Raw genomic sequence first — 26,977 nt, 5'->3', positions numbered from 1 at the left:
TTTGGTGCAGGAACTGCTACAATGGTGCAGCATTTACTCTGAACAGTCAACACTGCTGCAACAAATACACAATTTGTCCCTCTCTCAAGTCCCTCTCCTCTCAACAACAGTAGAGTATATGACATGTTTTCACAGTATGGACCACCCAAAATTTGTTGGCTGCACTTTTCACTTTTAACCACCACCTTAAGGTGGCGGTTTTTGGGTGCTTCCTCCCCTTGACACCCCCTTAAACTGGGTCCCCCACCACCACACACAAAGGGTTGGTTACTTTTTTTTTTGCATTTCCATTTTTACCCCTCTCAACTGTCCATATTCAAATTTACTTTGAAGCACAAGCAAAATCTCAGATATGGAAAAACTAAAACAAAACACAAGTAATGTAATACAAATGCTTCTTTATAAGAAGTTGAAAATTTGAAAAACTAAAACAAGAAAAATAGCCACACTTAGTTGATTAATCTCAATTCTTAATCATAATCATCAATCACTACTATACCTTAAACTATAATATAATCCATAGCTAAAACTGTGGGTTTTTTCTCAGCAACCTCTACAGCTTAAGCTTTACCGCCATTAACATTCAAATTCCCCTCCACCATTTCTTCTATTTTCTTTAACTAAATACACAACTCTACTTATACTTTAAGTACTCTTCTTTATGCTATTGATTTTCACTTTCACTTTGTTGTTGTCATCACACACCACAAAAAGAAAAAATCAAAATGGCGCCAAGTTAAAGTTTTTGATTCCAATTAGTTGTTTTTCAAACCCGGAAATTCTTTCCGGTGAACGTCTGTCCGAACTGCCAGTTTGCCGGAACGATATTCCAAGAAGTCGATGTACGATGATCACTACCTGTTACTCTAAACGAAAGCGATTGGCCTACTAGTACTGAATTTGACTGCCAGTTCTGTCCCCAGTTTCTACTCAATGTCATCCATCCTGTTCTTGAGCCTTTGACGCTTACACGTACGATGTCACCGGCACCGGCGACGTTGGATACTAGAACCAAGTTGAAGTACCTGAATCCATTCAGTGTGAACCTTATTCCTCCCTTCTTTCTACATGGCACACTGCATCAACCAAAAACAAAACAGAGCACACCAAGGTTATTTTTGCCATTTTAGTAAAAAAAACAAGGGCATTTTCGTCCACTAATTATTGGGACCCAAGATAAAAACCTTTTCCATATTACATGGAAACATGTTTTCCGAAAACCCGTTACACCAAACAAAAAAAACGGTTTCTCAGGTACAATCTTTTGTGCTTTTTGACGTTTTTACCCTCACCTTCATGCATTGAAGTACTAGGGGTATAAATGTCATTTGGAACCACTTTATGTAGTGGCCAGTGGGCGTTATTTTTTTAACTTTACGTGCTTGGACAGTTGAAGAATATCTGACACACAACAGTGAACAGAACAGACACAACAGTAAAAAACAGGACTAGTACAACTGCCGGAAAGTGAACTTACCGGCGATAAGCAACAGGAACAATCCCGGCACGGTACTGAGCAATCTTCAAGAACATAGGCATAGCAAGATCAAAGTGTGGACGAGGAGGGTTACACCAACCACCATTATCACTAGCTTGTGCGAAATTGGGTGGACAGAAATTAGTTGCCGTAATCAAAATCGACGGACTGCCGGAATGACACCATTGTGGATCATTAGCACATTTCAGTTCAAAACATGAACCACAACTCAAACCATTGTTGAATAATGCTGTACTTAGTGCCGCTGTTTGTACTCCATAACCTTGACTGTATAGATTTCCATACCCACAAGCACCACCTGTTGAAAAACCAAAAAAAAAAACACAAAAAAGTTAGAAATTTGCAAGAATTTAGAACTTCAATTGCTGAGATTGAGTGATTCTAGAAGTGGGTTTGTGATTTTAGTACATACCCATGGTGCCAGAGGCATCACTTCCGCCGTAGAAGGTAGCATGAGCAGATTGCCAGCCGCCACCTTGATAAACACCAGGGATTCTTGCATCAACCTTCAGAGTAACCAAAGACACAACAGAAAGAACACAAAGTAGTACTGCAACTGAAGTTTTATCCATTTCCTCTCTCTCTCTGGAAAAGAACAACCAGAATGGTGGTGGTGGTGGTGGTGGTTGGTGAGCAGAGAGGGAGGAGTGTGTGAAGAAATGGTTGGAGGATGGATTTGAGGGGAAAAGGGAAGGAAGGTGTTGGACTATTTATTGAGCCCACAAGGGGTATCAGTTGGGAATTTATTGCTTTAACCTAACAATAAAGTTTTCACCATATTTGTGACTTTTTTACTGTTTTTCTCAACCTACTTTTTACTGTTACCTTAGGTTAGATCTAAACAGTTAATATTTTCTTTTATTTTGCTAAAATTAGTTTGTCTAGTTGCTCAAGGGTAAATGGAATGCCGCACAAGAGACGAAGAGAAGGGGGACAAAAAGGGGATTATGGAAGAGAGGGAAAATGATTAGCTTTGCTTGTATCACAAGTTGTACCAAATTGTGCGAAAATTGGCATAATTTGTGGAAAAAGCAAAACAAAATAAAAAGGTTTCGAAATTCCACGCTGTCACACACACAAATTGAAATTAGAAACAAACAATCCACGTAATAATGTGGTTCCATTTTTGAAATGTAAATGGGACATAACTTGGATTAGAAATTTTGAAATTTCTCTTTTAAGCTTCATTCGCTCCGCAAATCATGTTTGCACCTAGGCCCACCCATGATCCCCGCTACCCACCACTAGTAGAAGAAAGGGGTGGCCACTTTTAGTGTTTTCTCCAGTTTAGCTTCTTCATTTGGTGCTATGTTCCCACTACCTAATGAGAGCCTCCTTGGATGCTCTTACCGTACATGCAGCTGTAAAACTTGCACTCTTGTCTCCGAAAATTGTCTAAGGTGTGAGCTTTGGATGCTCATATGTGCAGCTGTAACTTGATGAATATTGAATAGGGCTGCACGCAGTACACGGCAAAGTTACGGCTCATGATTAACGGTGGAGCCAGGATTGATGATAACAAAGGTAAAACTTGCACTCCTCTCCAAAAATTATCCAAGGTTGGAGTTTTGGATGAATAGGATGACACGCAGTACACTCGTGATTAACGTGGAGCCAGGATTGAAGGTAACATGGGTAAAAAATGTAATATTTCAATACGTGCGCACAATATGAAAAAATAAAAATAAAATTGGCTTTAGGGAGTTCTGTGCACAAATATGTACATCGGCTATGCCCTTGCCCATGATGGCAGGCCATAGATACCAGACAATTTCTTTAATAAAAACTGAATAAGAAATGAATTGTCCAATATTTATTAACAGAAGAAACATAGATTGACCATTTTAATATGGGATATTTCAACTTGTGCAATTTCTACAAGTTTTAGTAAGGTTTCAGTCACAGCTTGTAAAGAGTAGAATGGCTGTACCCTTAAGTTTCATACTTTGTTTTTTATTACTGTATAATTTATGCAGCAATTTGACTTTACAGTGGCAGTCATAGCTGCAAGCACACATATTTAAATAAAAGTCTTCAAAGATTTATCTAATCTAATCTTATGATTATCAACTACTCGAAAAGAACTATTGTCTATTGTTCAAAAGATACAATTTGGAGAGCAACTACATAAAGTAATTGGAAACACCTAAAAATGTGATGAAATTAGAGACTTTTAACTTGGCACCAAAGAATATTTTATGTACTGTGTGCCATCAGAGAAATAATCTTATCTACACATAACTGTGATTCAACACCTAACCTTGTGTTCAAACTTAAAACCATTGAAAAAATGTCAAAAGATGCAATGACCATAGGAGGAGGGTCTAGCCTGCCAATACATTTCACATGCGTCTATCTAGAGGATTGTGGCTGGCTTTTTGGAGCTTCTAATCTCACTTTGAGAACACATTTGTTTATTACTCGTTTCGTTTCAGAATAACAGATACTTTTACATTTTAAATATGGGCTGTTCTAGGCAGAAAAATAGAAATAAATAGATAATATAAATGAAAATATCGTTTTTCCTGAAATACTGGTAATAACTACACGATCTCAAGGGACTTGCAATGTGGTTTTCTTCTTCTACTTCACTATTTTCTTTTTCTTTGCAGCCTACCAATACATTTCACATGTGTCTATCTAGAGGATTATGGCTGGCTGGCTGGCTGGCTTTAGGACCTTGAAACTCACTTTAAGAACTCTACTTTCATATTTGTTTATTGTAGGATTAAGACCTCCACAATCTAAAGGGACTTGGAATGAGGTTTCTTGGGGATGTAATAAATTCCACATGAGGATTAGATTATTAATTATGACTTGGGATCCATAGGTCTTGTGTTTTGTGTGTGAAAATTCTTGTTTCTTTGTACTACACATTCAACAAAGGGATGAGAATTTAAGGAGGGAGGATTTAATGTGTCCTGAGAATAGCTAGCAACCATACATGGTGAAATGAGATATAGTAAATGGCCCCATGTGACACAATCTTTTTTCTTAAAGGGACAAGACAACTCCCCATTGTGAAGCTAAGTTCATCTTGACCAGCCAATTTTTGTAGATGAATCCCCCACATGGACCCATACCTCTTGGGAAATATGGAAATCCAATCTTTCTTCTCGATAAAAAAAAAAATACAGACGTGAATCCATGACATTCACAGATTAGAGATAGTAATGTCTCAAAGGAAAAAAATCGCAAAAAAAGTTTTGAAAATACACTTACCAAGCGCCTATTGCACTTTTTATCTTTGCTAAATCCATTTTAAACAAAAACAGAGATCCAATGTGTTGTTTTTGTTTTACTTAGAATTCTAAAGTAAAAGGTAACAAGTACAAGTAGTAGTACTACTAGAGGGATAATAGTAGATAATTCAAATAAAACTCTTGAAACTATCAAAGATTTGAAGCCCATATCATTCTTTACTTTTTCACTGATATTCTGATACCATTTTATATTTTGTATGTCTCGTGTGATCCCATGCTCACTAACACAAAGAAAGACAATTTCATTACTTAATAGTTGGTACTAATGGAGTAGTTAACATTCTTGGTCTGTAGTAACTTTTTTGAAAAGTTTAACTATTTTCTTTTATTTTCCCCATAGCCCATTGACTAGATTTACTCTACATTCTCTAGTTGTTTACCGATCCAATAAAAAAATTGCGCTCGTCATATACCTGATATTTACCCATCACCATGACCTATTCTAGTCTAACATTTTGATAAATGCATATCATTTTTACGGAAAATCGGCCACTGATTTGAAACTAGTCTAGGTGCCAAAATAATATACAAATACTCATTTTCAGCAAGTAATAACCAAGACCACTACAAATTTTAAGCCAAAAACCAACAAGAAATTGCTTAGCCAAATATCCTTATCAATAATTTGGGACCAATTTTTTCTTTTCACAAGAGGATCATGTTTCTTCTCTTTTTGATTTGGACCCCTGCAATCCTATACAACTAGTTTTCAGTCTTACTCAATCCCCACCCTAGCCATTACAACAAAAGGAGGCTGTAGTTTCTTAAGCACGCAACACAATTGTGTCATCAACTTTTTGCACCTATTAAGCCAACATCATCTCTGTCTATATACACTCTTAGGTATAGAAGAAGGTCCACAATAATTTCTCTGTCAATCTCTCCTTTTTATCTGGAATGGTTACTACTACTCAAAAAGCTTTAATAATTTATGATTCCTTCTTCAAGGTGTGTTTTGATTATCATTTCTCCAAAGACACATTCTCCTTTTGCAATAACTAACTAATGGTCCAAGAGGACAGTTGAACTTCAACCACGACAACCAACACAACTGCTTTACATTTTACTCTAAAGTCAGAAAGGGTAAAAATACAAGACAAGAAACTGCTAATTCTGAATAAAAACTTGAGAGCAAAGCAAAGGTGCAAACATGCATGACCCATTGTACCAAACCTTGTTTATTTAAATCTCAGAATTCGGAAACCCTAATGATGATGTATTGGTCAGAGTAGCCTTAGAAATGTTGCATCCACTCAATGAGATGTGAAGCACTTGATGAGTTTTCTCTATTACCGTTTCCACTGTAGTTTTACAGTTATCTGGTACCTGGGACTAAAAGGTTGGTTTTGAACTGTAATTATTACTTGTTGACATATTGGAAAGTAAGAGCCTAATAGATATACATGCAGACATCCGAGTAATGTCCCTGACATGATAACATTACCTGGATACATATTATGCAGCTAACTTTAGAGAAGGAAAATCAATTGACAGATCATAAGAAAAGGCTTGAATTGGCATGCGATCTTACATAAGTAGACATATGTCGGGTCAGCCTGGAAAAAGAAGTCAGAGATCTTTAAATGTCGCTCCGGGATTATAGCAAAGCTCCAAGTGTATTCCAGGTACTTGCGCCTGCAGCATATCACATTTCAGTGCTGCCAATGCTGTAGACTATAATTGAGGTTCCTCAGCAACTGCCAAAAAAGAAAAAGAAAAAGAAAACAGAATTTAGTGATTATATTCAGACTTTGGAGTTCTCTTTTGCAGGGTTTATCCAAAAGAAAAAAGGGAGATTATCAGTCAGTTCAGGTCATCGTGAGCAGTCATGCATGAGTTTAAAAAGAAACGGTTTGTCTAGTACGGACTACACATGGACTAATTTACAGAGATGAGGCATCTGACAATATTTTTCTTACCCATTTCTAATGAGCAGTTTGGGAAGACGTACAGCAGTCTAACGTTGAAGTTGAGAACAAGGGATACAATTTTCTAAGACATTTGAGGTACTTCAATAACAGAGAAGACATCGTCACGTGGGTGGGCTTCTTCTACCCTAACTTCTATTTCATCTCCTATTTGTTTCCCGATAGACACAACTGCAGAAGCTTGCATCCCAACCTGTACAGTTTGAAGATTGTTCATAACTTTAGTCATACAGCAGTAACAGATTGCTCAAGAAAAAAGTAGAAGCAGACGAATGATGGTCATGTGCCCTTTCGGAAGGAAATAAAATCTTTACCTCAACCAAAAGTAAACCCGCAATCCGGTCTTTAATAAATTTAAGAATCAAAGCACGAAACTTCTTTTGCTTGGGCTGCCTTCTCATATATTCTACCAACCAATACCTTAGACTGCTGTTCTGGAGTCTTCTTGCTACTTTTATATGCATGTTAATCAGTGATGCCATCCCTTCCAACTGACCAGCAGAAAAAGGAAGAGGATCTTCTCTAAGGAAGGCTTTAATCTGCAATGCAAACCTGGAATGGTTAAATAGATAGATAGCCAAAGAGAGACAGGGAGTTAGTGAGTCCATGTGGTTTTCGACAACAAAAAAGTAATAGTGATACTTATGATTGAGTGAAACGATTGAAATGTGATCATAACCTTACTGTACCTACCTCGATAAGCACTAAACAAAACAGTTGTTGGCACAAGCTTAACATGGTAATAGTATCGTATTTTGCACATTACCTATCATTTCAATCTGAATAAGAGAAACACACCTGGTAATGAGCAAGAAGATCCATATATCTGCGTATGGGAGAAGTAAACTGCACATAACCAGGAACACCCAAGATTCCATGACGTGCAGGCTTCCTGAATTCCATTTCTGCAGCACGCATGCATTTGATTAAAGCAGCACTTCTAACAGGTCCTTCCGGAAGATGATCAAATGCTGATGTATCGATGTTTGATTGAGGTTGTCCTCTGTAGGGTAAAGGAATGTTATTCAAGGAACCAAAGGTAGCTACAGCCTCCCCACACATTATCATAATTTCAGAGACCAGTCGCATAGCAGGATCAGCTTGATTTTCGACATAGAGATTGATTATAGGTTCTGGGTCATCTGGATTAACCACCTTGATCCGTGGTTCTATTGAACAGGTGTCTATTGCACCCTGAGGGGAAAAAAAGTAAATTCCATGTAACTTTCAACAACAACAAAGAGATTCATAAGTTCAGTTATCACCTATACAGAAACCGCCCAAGGTAGTTGAAAGAAGTCTTTATTGCATAAGATAAGGGAAATATCACAAGTTAAGCCTAACCTGCTCACGACGCCATTGCAATCTAAGAGATGCAACCTCAGACAACAGCTTAAGTTCAGACTCCTCTTCAAGGTTTAAGTGAAGCAACTCAGTTGCACTCTCATACGTCAACATATAGGTGGGTTTGATGACACTATTCTCTATGTTGAACTCAGCAATGCTACGATACCCCAACACAAATGTGTTAGACTGATAGTAACAGTATGTAAACGAATTTGTAACTCCTTAAAGATAAAAAGACGGCAATGATAGTTTAAACTTACCTGCCGTCATGGCGCAGTATTACAGATACTGTGACTGCATTGCAACGTTTTCCCTGCTTCAAGCTCATACCCACCATTGCAAGTTTCTCAGGAAACATGGGAATAGTGGCAGTGGGCAAGAAAATGGACGTGGCTCTTCTCAATGCCTCTCTGCACCCCTCAAAAGCAGCTGTTATTGACTAAACGTACAAATATTGAATACAGTCCATGGGAAACTAAATAGCATCACGCTTTTGCTTAGTTAATTACCTGTCAACCTTGCTCCCTGGCTGAACAAATCTAGTTGCATCAGCAACATGTATCCAAACTTGGATGCGGCCATCCTGAAGCCTTCTTGCACTCAAGGCATCATCAAGCTGCGATTTTCATGAGAATATAGAAGTTAAAAGCAGAGGTCACACACTAAACAATTTTGAAAGGCAGGAGATAACTGAGATATTCTGAGGAGCATATGTTTCCATGAAATTCAACAATCCCTACCTCGTCAGCTTCATCAACATCAATAGCATAAACCTTCAAGTGGGTCAGATCTATTCTGTCCGTCTGAAGAAAATTAGATAGATGCCAATTAGAGAAGTGAGCGGGTATCAATGAAACAATCAACAGACAGAAAAAAACAAAAAACTAAATCGAGTTTGGAACAAAACAAAATGGAGTACAAGTTAATCACAAAGGAGAAAGACGGACCTCATCAGGATCAGCAGAGTTGGATAAAAGGTCTTCAGCAGACGAAATTATATCATCGGAGTACTTTGTACGGACGTTGAGTTTCAAGAGATCTAGATCGATGTGCACAGGGAAATACCCAATAGAAATGAGAAGCTTTAATGCAGATGATGACAGCTTAGGCAACCCCATTGCCTTGAGAATCTACAAAAACAGGATGAACAAGTCAATCAGAAACAAAATGGAATTCTACAAACTTTTCTCCATGAAACGTTTTACTAACAAAAGCACCTCTTACAACCTTAAAGTGACTTACATAACCAAATAATACATTGCCATATATATATATATATATATATATATATATATATATATATATATATATATATACAGGTAAGTCATAAAATTACCGTCCCAGCTATCTTCTTCTGATCATCATTTTTGCACGCATCAATAGCATAAGCCTCAAGAGCCTCAATCTTTTGGCGGTTTTTCTCTTCTAATGTCCAAGACTCTTTATGAGGTTTTGAAGAGCTGGGCATAGCCTTGGCAGATTTAAGTAGCTGTGCAAACTCCTGAAGTTCCTTTTCTGCAGCCTCCTTCACTTCCTTCCTGCGTAAGAGTTCTTCAACCTACTTTCCACACAAAATTGTAAGGTAACTCATTTTAGAAACCTTCAGTTGAATTACCAAAACAGATAATAACAAGATGATTGTATGAGGTACCTGTTCACCAGAACGTGGACAATAAACAGAACCAGATCCCTTGACCTCCACCACGCTGAAGTAAATTTCATCTTTCGATAGCAAAACATGTGCTGAATAGCTGTCCAGAGGCTCCTCGCTACCATAAATAATCTGTGATTTGAGCGTAAAATTCATCAAAGGCGCACCAAGAAAAACTTACAATCCTATGTAATTTTTTTTACCTCTGCCATTTCTTCAGCTGTGACAGAGTTTTGCTTCTCAAGAAGCTCCATCCAAGCATACTCAAGCAATGTCGGATCCTACTTCATACAAAAAATGTAAAAATTCAATCAGCAAATGAACGACCTTCAACACTACATCTAAACTTCATCAATTGCAAACGTAACCTACCAAATTACTCTCAGCTTTTTGAATGAATCTTGATATCTCCTCGTAGTTGAAATTTTCAACCCCAGGGATGATATATGTAACTTGCTGCGGCTTAACAGAAGATGTCACCCCATTCTATTCACAGAATTCCAAACGTAACGTGCAATCAGACACAACGAAAAAGAAACAAAACTAATTGAATCAAACACCAAGCAACCTATTGAGCAAGCCATCATTAGTAATTCAACACGAACCTGATCTGTCACCATCCAATTCTTCTTTCCATCTGGTTTCTGAGCAACTGCTAGTAATAACCTCTCCGAATCTTTACGAAACTCTAGCAATAACCCTTTCTGCAGTACCCGCTGCTTCCCTATCTTGTCTAAAAGAAGCTCGCCACTAGCAATCCCCACCCTGCATAGTTTCGCTTACTCATTAGACACAAAATTACACAGAAAACAAATCTATAACTTGAAAATTCCCCACCACCACCAGTATCCACCACCCACAAGCAAATCCCACTCTGCATAGTCTTCAATTAGAATCAGAAAAGCAAAGAATTCATGAATAGTTATCAAATGTACAGAAATAAATTTATAACTTGTAAGCTCCCACCACTGACCACCACCCACACTTCCACTTCCACTCCGACCACCAACACCACTCACAATTCCCACCACAATCCACCATACCCCACCACAATCCCCCCCCACTACCATCCACCACCACCCACCACCAATCACCACCTCCGGCCACCACCGTCCACCACCCACCACCGCCGTCAAATTCGCAAACCAAAATAAAATTGAAATTGAAACTAAAGGGGGTCGAATTAGACTTACTTGGTGGCAGCACGAATACGTTTCCTAGCTCGAATTTCTTCAAGTTCTTCCAAAACACTATCCATAAGAGTATGAACAGAACAACTCCTATAAACTCCATGACTAATTAGTAACTCCCTAGAACGAAATACAGGAAATCGAAAACGAAACCCTAAATTCTTATTAGGGTTATGGTGGTCGTAATGATTATTTTGAGAGAAATGATATAGACGACATCGAAGTGTTGTTGAAGATGAAGAAGAACGAGATATTGAACAAGTATTTATTGCTCGTACAGCCATACTCATTTGTAAATTGGTAATAAACCCTAGAAATTTACAGCCATTTCATTGAAGAAGAAGAAGAAGATTAAACCCTAGAAAATGTAAAGGGGATGAAGTGAACTATTATCCCCTCCCTCCAATAGTAACGGTTCTGTTTCGTTTTGGTGTTGATAAGTTGTGTGCTATGCTAACAGGGAGGTAGTCAATTCAGATTCATATAGACCTTTTTTTTTTTTTTTGAAGCATAATATTTATTAATCTACTGAAGAGCGATTACAAGAGGGTATGCAATACCCAAGAGTTCAGAAACAGTTGAATTGGAACGGCCAAAAATTACAAAATCATGACAGTGAAGCAAAATCTGAGTATCAATCTCCGGATTGAAATTGCAGCAAGGATAGATGTGCTGGATGAGGTTGTCGATGGTACGAATGCCTTCGACGAGTGCTTTCCACAAGAAAAGTTGTACTTTTGATGGACATTGGTGAGTCCATAAGAACTTGGATGTTGGTGGTGAGTTTCGATGCAATTGATCCGAGAAGTATCCAGGTGTTGCGGAATACTGCCCAATCGATATCTTTTTACCTCCTTGTTTCCCGGCGTTATCCATAACTTCAACCTGAATCTTTAGCACTGAAGGAGACTTGAAGTAGATTCCTGTGTCTCTTCCCTTGAAGGATTTAGATCTAAAAGCTACTATGCTATTACAGAAACTACTAGAATTGAACTCGAAATACAAGCAGAATTACAACTGTTAAACTACTACTGCTAAAGAGTACTAGAAGAGACCAAGCTGAAAACGTACAAAAAGTAAATACAAACTGTACTAAATTCTGCTGAAATGTAAAATACAATGAAACTGAGAAAAACTTTTAAGAGACGGTGCCTGATTCATCGCCCCACTCGCATACCAAATAAGTTTTGTGCTTGCTTATGTGATACAAAGAAACGTTGAAGCTGCGATACACTCTTGTGATTTTAGCTTAAAGTTCCAACATGTGGATATGTTGATTAATATGCTGCTTAAAGTTACCAAAATGTCACCTTGGTGAAGACTCTCAGATGACGTAACATCTAATAGAGGACTAGGTGATGGAGTCATCAAGTAGGCTTATTACTGTTTCCCTTAATTTGAGTATCCTCGTATTGCAAATATTGAGTGATTTATGCAGTTGTAGCCAAGGTCGGATAGGTTACTGATGAAGATACTAAACGAGAAAACTCGGATGAAAAATCAGTCCCATCCAGAAACACAAGTTGGAAAGAATAAATCTTCAGGAAAAAAGGGTATCACAATGAACTGTCACGCAATCAACCTAATTGGATTTGAGGGGATGGTGAATCGTGAATTTATCCTGTGAGGTTTGCTAAATCCATGGTGGCTAATTTAGGGTTTGACGGTGAATATTGAGGTTAGGTTTAGGGTTTTCTTTCTCTGATATCTTCTCTAGACTAATAAATCAAAGCTGATATATGATGATTAAAACTGGTACTGCCCAGATCTAAGAAGATCTGAGCAGTTAACGATGCCGGATTTTTTTTCCTCCTTGTCGGAAATCGCCTAGCTAAAGAATAATGTTAATGTAGTCATATAGACTTTCACAGATTTTTTGTTTGAGTGACTCCCGGAGATTCTCTAAAAATATAGAGATTTCTAGTGATTCTCTGACAGTATATTAAAGAGTCTTTGTGACTTGTAGAGACAAAAAAATGATATTCGTAAAGTGTCTCTGTGATTTGTAGACACTACAAAATGTACAATATATAATCAAAAACTCAAAACACCTACCAGTTACTTTATTATGCACGTTATAATTTAAATAAAAGTACCATGAATACCTGGTAAAATACGTGTTCATTGTCAAAATAAATCTCGTTGTTGCCTTATGCCCATGTTTTCATTGAAACTTTTTTAATTTCACTCATCCACATTCATTTTATTTTCTATGCAATCTCGCTAGTGGTTTACTCCGCAAATGGTCTGCTACTTGGTCATCAACTTAAACAAAATTTTTTTTGGTCTACTCTCAAAAACAAATATTACCCAAGTTTCCAAGTCTCTAGAAATATCACCTCTTAAAGAGAGATTTCTACCATGCCTATTTTCCAAAAAAAGTCTCTGCAAATCTCTGAAAACAATAAATCAATGACTTTCGATTCTTATTCGAATAACAGGGATGTTGGAGTGACTCTTGTGAAATTCTAATCCAATAACATGGAGTTTCAGAGAATTTAAATGACTTAAAAAAAGTCTCTAACCAATAAAAAGGAGACATTCGGAGACTCACCAAAAGTCTCAATGGACTAACAGTGGATTTGAGAACTCTCTGAAAGTCATTTGAAATCTCAATTGACTAACCCCTGTAAATATCTTGAGGTAGTCTTACACCTGGTTTACACTCTTTAGATTCGGGGCACCCTGAAATCTGAATCTGACTCGGCGTCTGGTTCACCCTTAGATTCAAACAAATTTATAAGTATTTGATAATTTTTGAATTAGATGTAGTGAGTCTGATTTAGATGAGTCAGTTGAATTAGACTAAAACATCATTATGCCGACGGTTTGATAAGTAATGAGGCTAGTTGAGATGGCTAGATTTGCTCAGAGGAATAGGCCCAGTTATGCCGAAATCAATTATGCATGATATAATATGCTTCTACAAACATCATTGATATTCTCATGGAGTTGGTGAATAGTGTACCAAGTAAGAGAACCATGTATTTACTGGCGGTGTGAATATTTTGAACTTTCACTAACATCAAGAAACTTTCAAACCTCGTGAATTATCACTCAAAATGTGTTTGGAGACTTGGAGTATATACTCCCTCCGTTACTTTTTAATAGGCCAGTTTCTTTTTTTGAGAAAATTAAGGAAATTAAGAGAACTAATTATTGAAAGTGATTCTCTAAACACTTGTCAATAAAAGAAGTGAAGTGAAATGGTCCACATGACACTTGTCAGCCAAAAAATAAGTGAAATGGTCCACATAACACTTGTCATCAAAGGAAGTTAAAAGAAAAGTGGTCCCAAAAGATTAAAATAACATTTGACTTTCCGAATTAGGAAACTGCCCTATTTTTTTGAAATATTTATTTATAGAAATCTGGCCTATTAAAAAGTAACGGAGGGAGTATATAAATTAACCAAAGAAGCTCTTTCTAAGTTCACATCCCAAGTTACAAACTTCAACATTTTCTTTTACTGCTTCCTCTTCCTTTGTGCTCTTTAGTTTCTTTTATTACTCTTATTTCCATCCAATTGAATATGACTAGTACTAGTCGTGAATCTCGTGAAATCGTCAATTTCACCTGCCCTGGTCCAATAATCAAAGGACATGCTAAGCTAACATGGAGCAGGGAAACTGAGATAGTCGAGGTGAAAACTGAAAACGCTAACAGGGAAACCAAGATAGTTGAAAAGACAGAGGTGGAAACTGAAATCGTTAAAAAGGAGACGAAATGCAAGGCTCATTGTTGTGGATGTTTGTGTTTCAAGTGCGGTGAGCATAGTGACGAAGACTAAATTATGGGGTATAGGGGCTAATATTAAGCTAATACTAGTATTATTCTATTAGAATATGAGTGAAAGAGTGAGATTTATGTGTTTTTTTTTTCTTCTTTTTTTTTTTTATTATGCATTAATGTTCTAAGTAGTAAGTGTAACCCCTATGAAATGGATGGCCCCTATTAATGAAATCTATTTATTATTGTAAAAGAATTTTTACAAGAAAAACAATTTACAAGAAAGTAATCGGAAACCTAGCAAGAAGGTAAGAAGAATGAGATTTTATTTATTTTTATGGAAGAGTATTGCATAGAGTTGGTTGGAAGCCTAGCCACAATGTGCTTACCAACACAGAGTCATATTTCTCATGTCATTAAATTTATAGTCATTTCCTTTCGAGTAAGAATTGTGTTAAGCGGACAAGGTGTTGTGGTTTTTCTTAGCATTTGCAACAAGCAAAAAAGGTCAATCTACAGGAGGGAGTTGATTAGAGGAAATCTGAAAAGTGTATTTTCAATTTTATCTTAGTATTTCCCTGTTCCCCCCCCTAACCAACCAGTCACAAGTCTTTGATTCTGGATTCTAAGGCCTCTTGAAAATGAACTGCATGCAAGTTCTATGCCTGTTGGCAATGAAGTGTACTGCAATTTTGGTAACTAACACAAGGAGTTGTGAAAATGTATTCATTCGGACAATAAGAGGGCTGTTATATAATGTCACCTTCTAATTGGCTGACCACCTCACGCCAAATACTGCCGCACACACTACTAATAAAGGGATGGAAAATGTGGGTAATGGTTATCATCCCATTAGAGGATAAGAATGTAATTTACATGTTATTTATAGTTTGCCACCTGTTGTATTAAGTGGCAAAGTCTTGTATTCCTACGCATGTATAGGACTACTATAAATAGTCCTCTACTGTCTTGTTATTACTGCGATTTTGGAACATCAGTTTTATGAATCCTAGAGAAATGAAATTCTCTTTTCTTCCTCTCATTTATTTGATTGCAGTAATAGGGCATACATTTATCTTAACACACCATTAATTAGTGATCCATATTACGTTCAAGTATGGATGCACAAAGTTGTTGATAATACAATACGTTATCAGTACGAATAGCTCGATGCCACCAATTGATAAACTAGTGTTCGACGATGTTTATGCCAAGCTGCCGGGGATAATATCCACAAAGCCATATAATCAACTTCACAATTTATATTTGTGTTTTGAGTTGAATTTGTATTTTTGATTATATATGTGGATAGTAGTACTGACTCTGTTGCTTCTATTGATCAGGGTAGTAACACTATTAATGGAGGCAAGTTGTTCTACAAGTATTGCAAACTTGTACGAATGTGTTTTGGGTAAGTGCGGGAAGGTGAGAACCGCGACTCCGTAAACTTTAATAATTTTCCGCTAATTATTTTTGTTATGGTACTTGCGGTTTTAATACCGGCGAAGCGAGAAATTGTTGTATCCCTAGAGGATAACATAAATTTAATTTCTCTTGCTCTAAATAATCTCAGAGATTTTGAAACAATTCCACCAGAAGCTGGAATTTCGTCTAGCATAGTATGGATGCAAAAGGCACGGTCCGCTAGCCCTTCGGTCCCAGAAGTGACCCGTTATAAAAGTGCTAGTCGTTCCTATTTGCGGTCCCTGAAGTGACCAAGTAGGAAACTTTTCCATAAAAGAGTGTATCCATTTGTACACTTGTAAATTAATATTTCGTTGACTCTGAAGGTGACGAAGTTGGAGATTTATTGTTATTGTATTAGTACCATATGTGTTTTGATGTTTATCCTTTGTTTTAAGTTTTGTTTGTTTTCTTTGATTATTTTCATAAGTAATGGATTCCCGAAGCAATCCATAAGACGTTGCCGACTCCAGAAGCAGTCCAACATGTAATTTGTCTCTCCTATAATAATCCATAAAATAGACTCCAGAAGTGGTCTATCGAAATAGTTGGATTCCAGGAATTAGCCACGAATTTTTGGGTTCCGAAGTAGCCATGATTACGTAATGATTTTGTTAATGACTTATTAATGTTTGTCTCTCGTCTATCTGTGACAACGGATATGGATTCCTGAAGTGATCTATCCATTTTAAATAAACGATAGAGATATCTGTCTCAGAAACCGGAACAATAAACACAAATTTTTCGAACAATTTCTGTAACCTTTTAGAGGTTTTGAGAAATGTGAAATACCATTTCGGGTTCGGTTAATATGATAAACGACTTCGGAAGAGCGTATATCATTTTGGTGGGTATAACAGTCATCTTTATTAACGCCTTATAATATTCCGGATTCCTGAAGAATCTGTTGAGCTTTGGAGAATATTTGGCGTTACCACTTTGAAACGACAAATGAGCATTTTTATGGAGTATTTTGTTACTTCATTTGTTTTTGTGCCAGAAACACATCGTAAAGAAACATAAGGCTTTCTTTTATGGGGTGTGCCATAGGAGAATTCGAATAGTCGAGTTCCATGTTGTCATTAGCCAGAAGTTTAATGACCCTTGAATTATTCATGCTCAGGCATGATCAGTATGGACACCAAAGTTCTACCAAGATGAGTAGACGATTCAAAATGCTCATGGACATCCTTTACAGAATCTGAAGCTTCTATTAGATAAGGATGTAAATTGTGTTATTGGTCTCTGGGACAATTGGTTGTTAAATTGCATTAACATTAACATTATGGTAACCCGTTGCTGAATCATCAACATTACTCCTAAGAAAGAATTCAAGGTGCCATTTGCAGGACTTATTCATCCTGCAATATGAACAATTATTTCAATACTTTAATGTATTGATAGACACATCTACTAGATGGTCTCCACGTGATGTTAGATTTTGTCAAACTGTTTGTGCAAATCTTGTGGTTGCGTATCCATTTTGGACTTTCCAGCTAAGTCCATTTATTTTGGTGGTAAATTTATAGGCTTTTGATGCTTTGCCTTCAGTTGGTATTATATCGAGCATATAGTTAGCACATGTACGCACTCAACATGGTCTAGTTGAGTTCTTTGCTTAAGCATCTTTAGTTTATTGCTCGACCAACTATTTACCATCAATTATATCTTGGGAAGCAACCTTACAACTTACGTGTTTGTTCCGTAACGTCACCTAGCTATATATGTTGGTTTCGATTCATAAGACATTTAAAACCATGTGTTGGTAATGTCTTATTGAAGATGAGACTGTATTCCCTCCGTTAGGGGGAGTAAGTAAGCCGTCAAAAAGGAACGGCGTGAAATGTCTCATCTCTTGTCGAGCCTGCGGCTGTTTTTGGGATACTTATTGTGTGGCTTTAATTAACACCCAAAAACTATCATGAGCAGAATTGCCTTTGAAAATCAGGCAATTATGGAACCAGAAGTTTCCAGAAATGAGATAATAATGTTTTCGCCATGATCAGGAAAACTAAAATGCCACCAGAAGTTGGCATGGAAACCCTCCACCAGAAGTTTGGCAAGAGTAGGGTTGATAACCTTAAAGGTTCTCCCACTTTAGTCAGGGGGAGAAACGTCACCATTAAAGGATGGTGCAAATTATGATAACCTAAGAGGCTTTCCCGCCTTAACCAGGGGGAAAAAGACTGCCACCTGAAGATGGCACGTATTATGTCGAAAAATTTAAGGACTTTTCCCTTGAAGTCATAAAGATGATAGACACCACCTAAAGGTTGCAGTAAGCAATGTCGACAATTCAACAGGTTATCTGATTAAGTATTTATCCTGATCAAACAAAGTTTGGCTTCCGCTAGATATTGGCGTGAAACTATCTCAGTTTGTTTTCTCGCCAAGATATTGGATGTAATTGAGGTGTTGGAGATTACACATGATTAAAACAGATAACTGCAGTAGCTCTGGGAAAATATCGTTCGTCACTTGCTTGAGGATGCAGACACAAGAAGTTGTCACAACAGGTTAAATCATGCATCTCGCAATGACCAAGTCGTGTGTTAAAACACGCTTGAGGCCTGAATGAATGCCTCATATATGCCTCACAAAAGAGAATCCAATCGCTTGTATAATATGTAGTGCTCTTGAAAAGACTACAGATAGTTCTCGTAGAGACTATTGGAATATGATCCACATTCTCTAAGCTTATACCTCATTAAAATGGGGATATGATAATGCCCCTGAAGTGGCACTGGTACCAGTCTATGAAATTTTCATAAAGGTGCATGCACTAGAGAATGTGTTAGATCGTATATGATTGTCGATTACTATTTACAATAATGGTTATGTACCCCTCTGCAGAGGAACATCGACATCGTGATTGGTGGGCATATAGTCTATTCCCCTCAAAATAAGGTAGAGGATGGAATCTCTCCAAAAAGCGCAAAAGATCGGATCCGACTCATACTGTAAAAATCATGAGGCCTGAATATTACAGGTTGGTGTTTGAGATAAAGCGCAGAGAGAGTACCATTATCGCTTTAAGCGCGATACATGGTTTCCTGCTGAACCCCAGGATTGGTTCTGTAAAACTAAAGTATTCCCTTAATATTGATGCACTTTAGCGTTGTAGTCGTTCAAGGACTCTGATTGCATCTTGCTACGACTTATTATTGGTGATTATATTTGAATCTTTGAAGGATTCGATTTTCTGAATCAGGCAGCCACCTGACTTTGTGAACTATGTCAGGCTTGAAATCAAGTCATAATCACCAGTTAGAAATGGATAATTTTTTGAACAATCCTTTGTGTGTTTTGAGTTGTTGAAGAATGACTAAATTCAGGATAAGTTGATGATATCATCCTTGGCCTCTTAACGAGCACTTAATAGCTCTAAAATCCACGCTTGAACTAGATTTTTGAGATCTCGTTGAAATCGAAATATTTGCTCGACCTGAAGTTCGAGGACATGCTAGCATAATAAAACTTTCCTGTATATACCAGAGTATCTAGTTTTGATACTCGTAATACTTATCGTGCTTCTAAATTAGTATCATTACTGGGAAGTGATCGATCCATCTGATACGTACGTTAAATTTATGGTCCAGAAGTACTATACATGGATATAATGCATGCATTATCTTGTGTTTTCTAACTTTTATTTTGCAGGTTACACTTTTAGAGGCTGAAATTGATTCTACGGTGTCTATGAGTTTACAAAAGGCCTTTCATTGTTACGCCTGAAGTTGAAGCGGAAAAATGAATTTGGTGTGCAATGACGAAGGATTTAAATGCGAGGTGTACAATGGCGATTGTTCACCCGGCGCAAAATCTGGCAGTCAATCCTCCATAAACTGAACTTAGTAAAGCAGTTTTTCTAAAGGCTGAAAAATGTCCACACCACCAACCGTTTTAAGAAGTCATGCTTCAGGGGGAGTAGACTCGTAGAATCATAGGCTGGACTTAAACGCGCTGTAGTCTTTTTCCTTCATCAAGGTTTTGTCCCCAAGGGTTTTTCTTGTCAAGGTTTTAACGAGGCAGCATATACGTGTTCAACACCATTATCGAGCGGCGTCCGTTGTACTCTTTTCCTTTGGCATGATTTTGTCCCACGTGGTTTTCCAGACAAGGTTTTTAACGAGGCAACATGCTCTTCGACGTCGGCATTATTCTGAATTTTGGTGGTCAGGTTTTATCCCAAGCGGTTTTCCTGGCACAAGCGTTCAGGTTTTTTCCCCAAGTGGTTTTCCTGACGCAGGCGTTCAGGTTTTGTCCCAAGTGATTTTCCTAACGCAATTTTTTATGGTGGAAGTATTTCTCGGCTCTAAGGTTTTGTCCCAAGTGGTTTTCCTGGTGCGGGCACCCAGGTTTTGTTCCAAGTGGTTTTCCTGGTGCGGGTGTTCAGGTTTTGTCCTAAATGGTTTTCCTGACGCAACTTTGACAGAGGAAGCATTTCATGACGGTGACCGACCTCACTCTAAGTTCAGGTTTTTCCTAAATGGTTTTCCTGACACGATTTCGACGACGGGAGAAAATGTGCGACTAGCATCATCACTTTGAAGCTACCGATGTTGTACTCTTCGAATGAATTTTGTCCCACTTCTAAAATACTGAAACAAGTTTTGGCTACTGAATTTGTCTGACAAGATTTTGATGAAATGACAATTCAAAACGGTGGTCATCCAAGGAGGAGTGTTATATAATGTCACCTTCTAATTGGCTGACCACCTCACGCCAAATACTGCCGCACACACTACTAATAAAGGGATGGAAAATGTGGGTAATGGTTATCATCCCATTAGAGGATAAGAATGTAATTTACATGTTATTTATAGTTTGCCACCTGTTGTATTAAGTGGCAAAGTCTTGTACTCCTACGCATGTATAGGACTACTATAAATAGTCCTCTAGTGTCTTGTTATTACTGCGGTTTTGGAACATCAGTTTTATGAATCCTAGAGAAATGAAATTCTCTTTTCTTCCTCTCATTTATTTGATTGCAGTAATAGGGCATACATTTTTCTTAACACACCATTAATTAGTGATCCATATTACGTTCAAGTCTGGATGCACAAAGTTGTTGATAATACAATAAGGGCAATTTTTGTTGATAAGCTGTAGTGTGTACTGCTGGAAGTAAATATCTCAGGGCATTCTTACACCTGCTTTACACTCTTTAGATTTGGGAACTCTTGAAGAACTTGTTTGTTTGCAGCTGACTCGGCGTCTGAATCTGAGTCAACCCCTGACTCGGACCGAGTCAGCAGTCAGACCGTTTGTTTTCCATTTTGAGTCAGATCTGACTCGACCTCTGACTCAGACATAACCCCTGACTCGGACTCATTTGAGTCAGGTAACAAAATACCCCTGACTCATGGGACCAAACCACTGACTCACTTATTTCCGAGTCAGATGAGTCAGATCTGACTCAAAACAAACATATCGACTCAGATCCAGATGAGTCAGGTGATTTCACTCAGATCCAGATGATTCAGATCCAGACGACTCAGATGAGTCAGGAGTAAACAAACATGGTGGAAGTCTGAATCTGACTGGGCAGCTGATTCCGAACCTGAACTGTATCAGCTGTCCAATCATGCCCCAACTCCAGAATACAACGTTAGGAGCCAAGAAATGAATCATTTATTAACAAACTACAGAAGAACACTCACAAATATAAGGTTCACAAAGCGAATCCGTCTGTGAAGTATGAGGACTTCAACGAATTAACACTCATTGCGTAATAATATATGTATTGTTATCTCTACACGAATAAAGAACAGATGTAGCAACAACCCCATTAGCCCAAAATGAATAAGGAGGCTTATGGCAGTTTCTTCATCTTCATCATCTTCTACTTCTACATATATGTATGATACCTCGATATAGTGAACTATCGTATTTCCCTGTATAGTAGAATGTAGATTTTATGTCATCAACCACATAACTGAGCACATAGCTGTCTGATCTGACTGTCGGTTGCATTCGACATTTGGTATATGTTGGTTTTCCCATTGTTAGAGCACGTCAAGTTCAGTTGGTTCAATGACTGGGATGACTGCAACAACAACAGGTTCAGTCAGCAACCATGCATACACAGAAGTAAATACGATCAGGATCGCAGCTCCATTACCAAGAGCACGAAATAAATGCTCTACTGGTCTCTATAAGCATATCACATTATCACTCACTCATATGGCTAGGATCCAACACTCACAGGGGATACTAATAAGATGTTTCCCATAGCAAAATATGACGTGCAGAGGTATATGAGTATGATAATATAATTTTTTTAGGATGATAAGACACAAATGTCGGAAGATTTGCAATTACCGACAACTAATGAAGTTATTTAATCCTGCATCCAACTAGGCCAACTGAGTTTTGTAATTCCTATCGCCACATAAAGGGTCTTCAGGGTATGAACATTTGTATGTAAATGTACAGAAAACATGAACTTGAAATCAGTGGATGGGCATATTAGAGATTTTATTTTTGCAGCATAATTACCATGCAGGTCACTGGGTCATTGTTGCAGCTCCATCTTTTAGTGGGAATGCAGCTCATGTAGTGACACCACGAACAGTGTTTATTACCATCAAATCCTCGGAACAGCAAAACCAGGCCAACAGTGAACCTGTTCAAACAACATGAATCAGCATCAATTTGGATGAGGGCGATGTGGTTACTATTGGTTAAGGTTATTAGAAATTTTGTTAAGGCTAAAAAGTATGATATATCTTAATAACAAAGACAAAGAAATGAATCTTACCCAACTATTAGGAGGATTAGGGCAGTGACCCACAAAACATACTGATAAGTGTTGTGTTTAGTTTTAGCAGAGGAAGCAGCAGCAATTCTGTGAGGAACATTCCTTTGGTTAACCCATCCAAATTGAGGGCGCATAAGAAATACAAAACCAACGAGAAACCCAGAAACAAATCCTCCAATATGTGCAAAGTTGTCCACGTGTGGAAGTATTCCCACCGCTAAGTTGATGGCTATGATAACCACAAGGGTAAGCAATGCTGCAAACTGAACATATAGAAATAAAACCATCAGAAACTTGGGCCAAGAGAGTAACCTCTAACAGAAAATATGTCTAGCTCATCATACAACGGTAACAATGGATACCTTGTTTGCATAAATTGTCCAGTTTGTAATGAGTTCAGAGAGCATCCCTCCTAATAATCCAAAGAGCGCACCAGATGCACCAACCGAAATACTCGATCGGATAAACAAAGCAGACAACAAACTCCCTCCCAGGCCAGCAATGATGTACAACATACCAATTCGCACTACACAAAAGAAATGCACAGACAAAGTAAAACTTCAAGCATCACCAGTAAAAATCATTTTCAATACAATCATCCTTACAACACACAACGAAAATTTGAGTATCCAAATACATACCGAATCCAAATTCTTGCTCAAGCCGAATCCCAATAAACAAGAGACTCAACATGTTTGCCAGTATATGGAACACCCCAGCGTGTAACCACATGCAAGTAAAAAGCCGCCATCCTTCACCCCCATGTACGACTTTATTCACTTCAAGCGCACCCATCTTATCTAACCTGACAAAAGTCAAAACACATACATGAATCACTCCCCAGTCCCCATTACAGTACCACAATGAATCTCAAAAACACTAAATTCTCAAAATCAATCATGAAACACAACCATTCAACAAAACCAAAGATCATCCACTGGGTCCCACACCTACATACAGGTGCTCATGAACAGTGAATCACATAACTCCAACTTCCTAACATAACTCAAGAACACAAATTCTTTAAAATTCAATTATGAAAGAAACCAATTCAGATACAACTACATCCATTCAAAGGACTAGATCCTAAATGAAAATCCAGTAGGCCCCACACCCTAAAATCATAAACACCCTACAATCATAAACTCAAATCCCCCCAAATTCAGTCTCTTAAACAAGAAATTACTCGAATTTAACCCCAAATTGAGTCTATTAAGCATGAAATTACTTCATTTAACCCCAAATTTGACTCTTAAACATGATATTACTTACATTTTAACATCAAAATAGTCGATTAACCACAAAATTGGGACAACCAAAACATGAAATTACTCCCCCAATTTGAACAACACCAACAAAAATGAAGAAGAAGAAGAAAAACTTACGAATCAGAAGTAGGCCCAAGAAGTGGATTCTCTTTAAACGGCTGAAACGAAAACCTCCCCAGAAACCCCCCAATACAAGAAGTCGAATTCTTAGGACAATTGTTAATCGACATAGTAATAAAAAACAAAACCACATTAATCACAACAAAACTCGGAATCAACCACGGAAACCAACTCTTAAACGGTTTACTAAACATCATCTGCTGATGACTCGACGGTGTATTGGCTGCCGACGGCGTGTCAATCGACACTGGATGTATCGTATTATCATTTCTTGATTGTGATGACGGAGGAATCACAATCTTGGGAATGTTGTTGTTTTCTATATCAGAGGAAGGGATTTGATGGTTTTCCCTCCCCATTTTTCTTGATTGTATCCTTCGAATCCCCAGAAATACTTACAAATTAGGGTTTTGATTATGATTTTGATTTTTGGGGTTTTTTTTCCCTTGGATTTGAAGCGACCGTGTGAGAAAGAGAGAGAGAGCGGTTCACCAAACTTTGATTTCTTCTTCTTTGGATTCGAAATTTTCTTTATATTTCTTTTATAATTTCATTTAATTAAGTTGATTAATTATGGACTAATGTGGGGCCCTCCGGTGTATCTTATCCAATAATGTGTCGAGTTGACATAACTGACTTTGATATCTAGCCGCCGGGAATTTTCCACGTTTGATTGGGGGCCAAAGAAACTAATAAGGGGCATGACAGTTATTTGCACCCAAAATTTTCAGGGGCGTATTAATCCGATCGTGAATATATTGTTTTACCATTGATTATTTTATCTTTTTTCAAATGACGACCTTAACTAACGTTACTAATTAACGATAATTTAAAGTCGTCATATACATAATTAAAACATTACGACTTTTCCAAAGTGTCTATCAGCGAATTGATTACGTATATGACGACTCTAAACTGTCGTACATTTTCGCCATTAACGATGAAGATAACGACTCTTTTTAGAGACTAACGATTGTTTTAAACGACACTTCTAAAACATTAACGACCGTTTACAGTTGTCAGATACATAATTAAAACAATAACGGAAGGGTCGTCAGCGAATTAATTATGTTTATGACGACTCAAAACTGCCGTACATTTCCGCCATTAATGAATCATCGACAGTTTAGAGTCGTCATTGAAAATTTTCAATACCATGACGACTTTTCATACAGATCTGGGAAAAAAATAATAATAAAAAAACAAGACACAAAATTACAGACAAAAAATCTGGAAAAGAAAGAATTAAACTCTAATTAAATCAGATTATCACTAATTAATTAAGATTATCACTAATTATTTAGGGACATTTTAGCCATTTAAAAATATTTTTTAAGGGGTGACCCAAATTAGGATTGGGTGACCTTTTTTGTCCTCTATTGTAAGGCCACAATTAAAATGTTTGGCCCTCAATTAAGTTAGGGGATTTTTGTGTCGATGGGATTATGGATGTTTTTTTGAGTCGTTGGATTGGAATGATACAGGTGTGTTACATGGTGGATTAGAAGCAAAGATACGGATGACTTGAGTATACGGTTTGTGTATTGGTATCACGTCTAATACAAGTCAATTACTAGTCAAACGAGTTTGGTTACATACACAAAGTCACAAACTTGGGTGTGTGGGTCCAAGTCCAATAAACATTGACACTCTGCTTTAGCTCCGAGTTAAATGTCAAATCGTTTGTTTTACGTTTTTTCGGTTCTTTGAACCGAGATTTGATAGGACTTATTACTTGACTCAGATATAAAATCATGAACTGAGAACTTTTCGGAGTGATTTCTTTAACATAACTCTAAAGCTATAGTCCATAACCATGAACCTCCGATTCAAACCTGAACAGGTTAAAGTATTGAAGTATTTATTTTGGGAGACGAGGCCTCTTAAAAAACCTGACTAATCCATAACCATGAACCTCGATTCAAACATGCCTCTTAACACCTGACTAATCCATATCCATGAACCTGTGGTTCAAACCTAACCAGGTTAAAGTATTTATTATGAGAGACGAGGTCTTTTAGAACACCTGACTAATCCTTAACCATGAACCTCTTATTCATATCACAAAATTGGTTAAAAAGACCAAAATCAACAATTTCTGGGGCCAAGACATGTAGATTTTGATACTGTTTAAATGGACAAAAATGTAAAAATAGCCAGGATGTAAACAGTTTCATCCTACCCATTTTCAAATATTTTTTCTTATTTTTAATTTACATCAGAATACATCCAGTTTCATCTTTGCTATTTTATAAGTTTAAGTCAGGATGAATCCAATTTCATCCTTGCTAATTTTTTGGTGTCCATTTCACCCATAATAATTTTTACTCGTCCATTTGAACCAAGTTTTCAAAATATTTGGACAAATGATCCATTTTCCGTATTCATTTCTGACCAAAAAAAATATTAAAGTATTTATTGTGGGAGGGCCTCTTAGAGCACCTAACCAATCCCTTGGAAGATTAAGGCAATGGATGTCCCCATCCATACCTAACTTAGTTAAAGTGTGAGAGCGGCCATCATGCCCCCGCTTACAATGTGGTCGGGCCACGTACTTTGAGTATATGGTCCCTCTTCACTTATCTACACGTACGATAAATTAGTTTCGAAACTAAACACATCTCCTACTTATTCTCTCAGAAAAACATAAAAAGTTAGCGTCCCAAAAATAAGCCACCTCTAAATCCCCGAACAAATAAAATGAATAAACACATCGTATCATGAGGGATTAAACCCTTACCTAGACTGGGTTAGAA

At 37.5% G+C, this 26,977-nt stretch overlaps 3 protein-coding genes across 4 annotated transcripts; all 3 read right to left on the bottom strand.

Moving 5' to 3' along the window:
* Positions 1-378: 378 nt before the first annotated feature.
* Positions 379-2,190, bottom strand: LOC113310949 (expansin-A4-like). Its single transcript, XM_026559771.1, has 3 exons — positions 1,911-2,190; positions 1,478-1,796; positions 379-1,076 (listed from the first exon to the last, which is right to left on the bottom strand). The coding sequence occupies exons 1-3, from the start codon at positions 2,068-2,070 to the stop codon at positions 767-769; spliced, it is 789 nt and encodes a 262-aa protein (XP_026415556.1). The 5' UTR covers positions 2,071-2,190; the 3' UTR covers positions 379-766.
* Positions 2,191-5,767: 3,577 nt separating this feature from the next.
* LOC113310948 (ribonuclease II, chloroplastic/mitochondrial-like) lies at positions 5,768-11,167 on the bottom strand. 2 transcript variants are annotated; one of them, XM_026559770.1, is made up of 16 exons: positions 10,881-11,167; positions 10,293-10,452; positions 10,060-10,173; positions 9,891-9,968; positions 9,688-9,819; positions 9,373-9,594; positions 8,984-9,166; positions 8,777-8,839; positions 8,546-8,652; positions 8,297-8,446; positions 8,034-8,193; positions 7,488-7,883; positions 7,004-7,228; positions 6,681-6,882; positions 6,293-6,458; positions 5,768-6,093 (listed from the first exon to the last, which is right to left on the bottom strand). In XM_026559770.1, the coding sequence occupies exons 1-14, from the start codon at positions 11,165-11,167 to the stop codon at positions 6,754-6,756; spliced, it is 2,406 nt and encodes an 801-aa protein (XP_026415555.1). In that variant the 3' UTR covers positions 5,768-6,093; positions 6,293-6,458; positions 6,681-6,753. The 2 variants fall into 2 exon arrangements, with proteins under 2 accessions (XP_026415555.1, XP_026415554.1); XM_026559769.1 differs by having other exon boundaries at positions 5,927-6,205.
* Positions 11,168-21,681: 10,514 nt separating this feature from the next.
* LOC113310785 (RHOMBOID-like protein 1) lies at positions 21,682-24,742 on the bottom strand. Its single transcript, XM_026559570.1, has 6 exons — positions 24,219-24,742; positions 23,475-23,638; positions 23,196-23,359; positions 22,834-23,096; positions 22,572-22,698; positions 21,682-22,119 (listed from the first exon to the last, which is right to left on the bottom strand). The coding sequence occupies exons 1-6, from the start codon at positions 24,578-24,580 to the stop codon at positions 21,997-21,999; spliced, it is 1,203 nt and encodes a 400-aa protein (XP_026415355.1). The 5' UTR covers positions 24,581-24,742; the 3' UTR covers positions 21,682-21,996.
* Between the last annotated feature and the right edge of the window lie 2,235 nt (positions 24,743-26,977).

Source organism: Papaver somniferum, chromosome 9 (genome assembly GCF_003573695.1).
Source record: "Papaver somniferum cultivar HN1 chromosome 9, ASM357369v1, whole genome shotgun sequence".
Lineage (NCBI taxonomy): Eukaryota > Viridiplantae > Streptophyta > Magnoliopsida > Ranunculales > Papaveraceae > Papaver > Papaver somniferum.
This window is presented reverse-complemented; position numbering and strand designations above follow the sequence as displayed.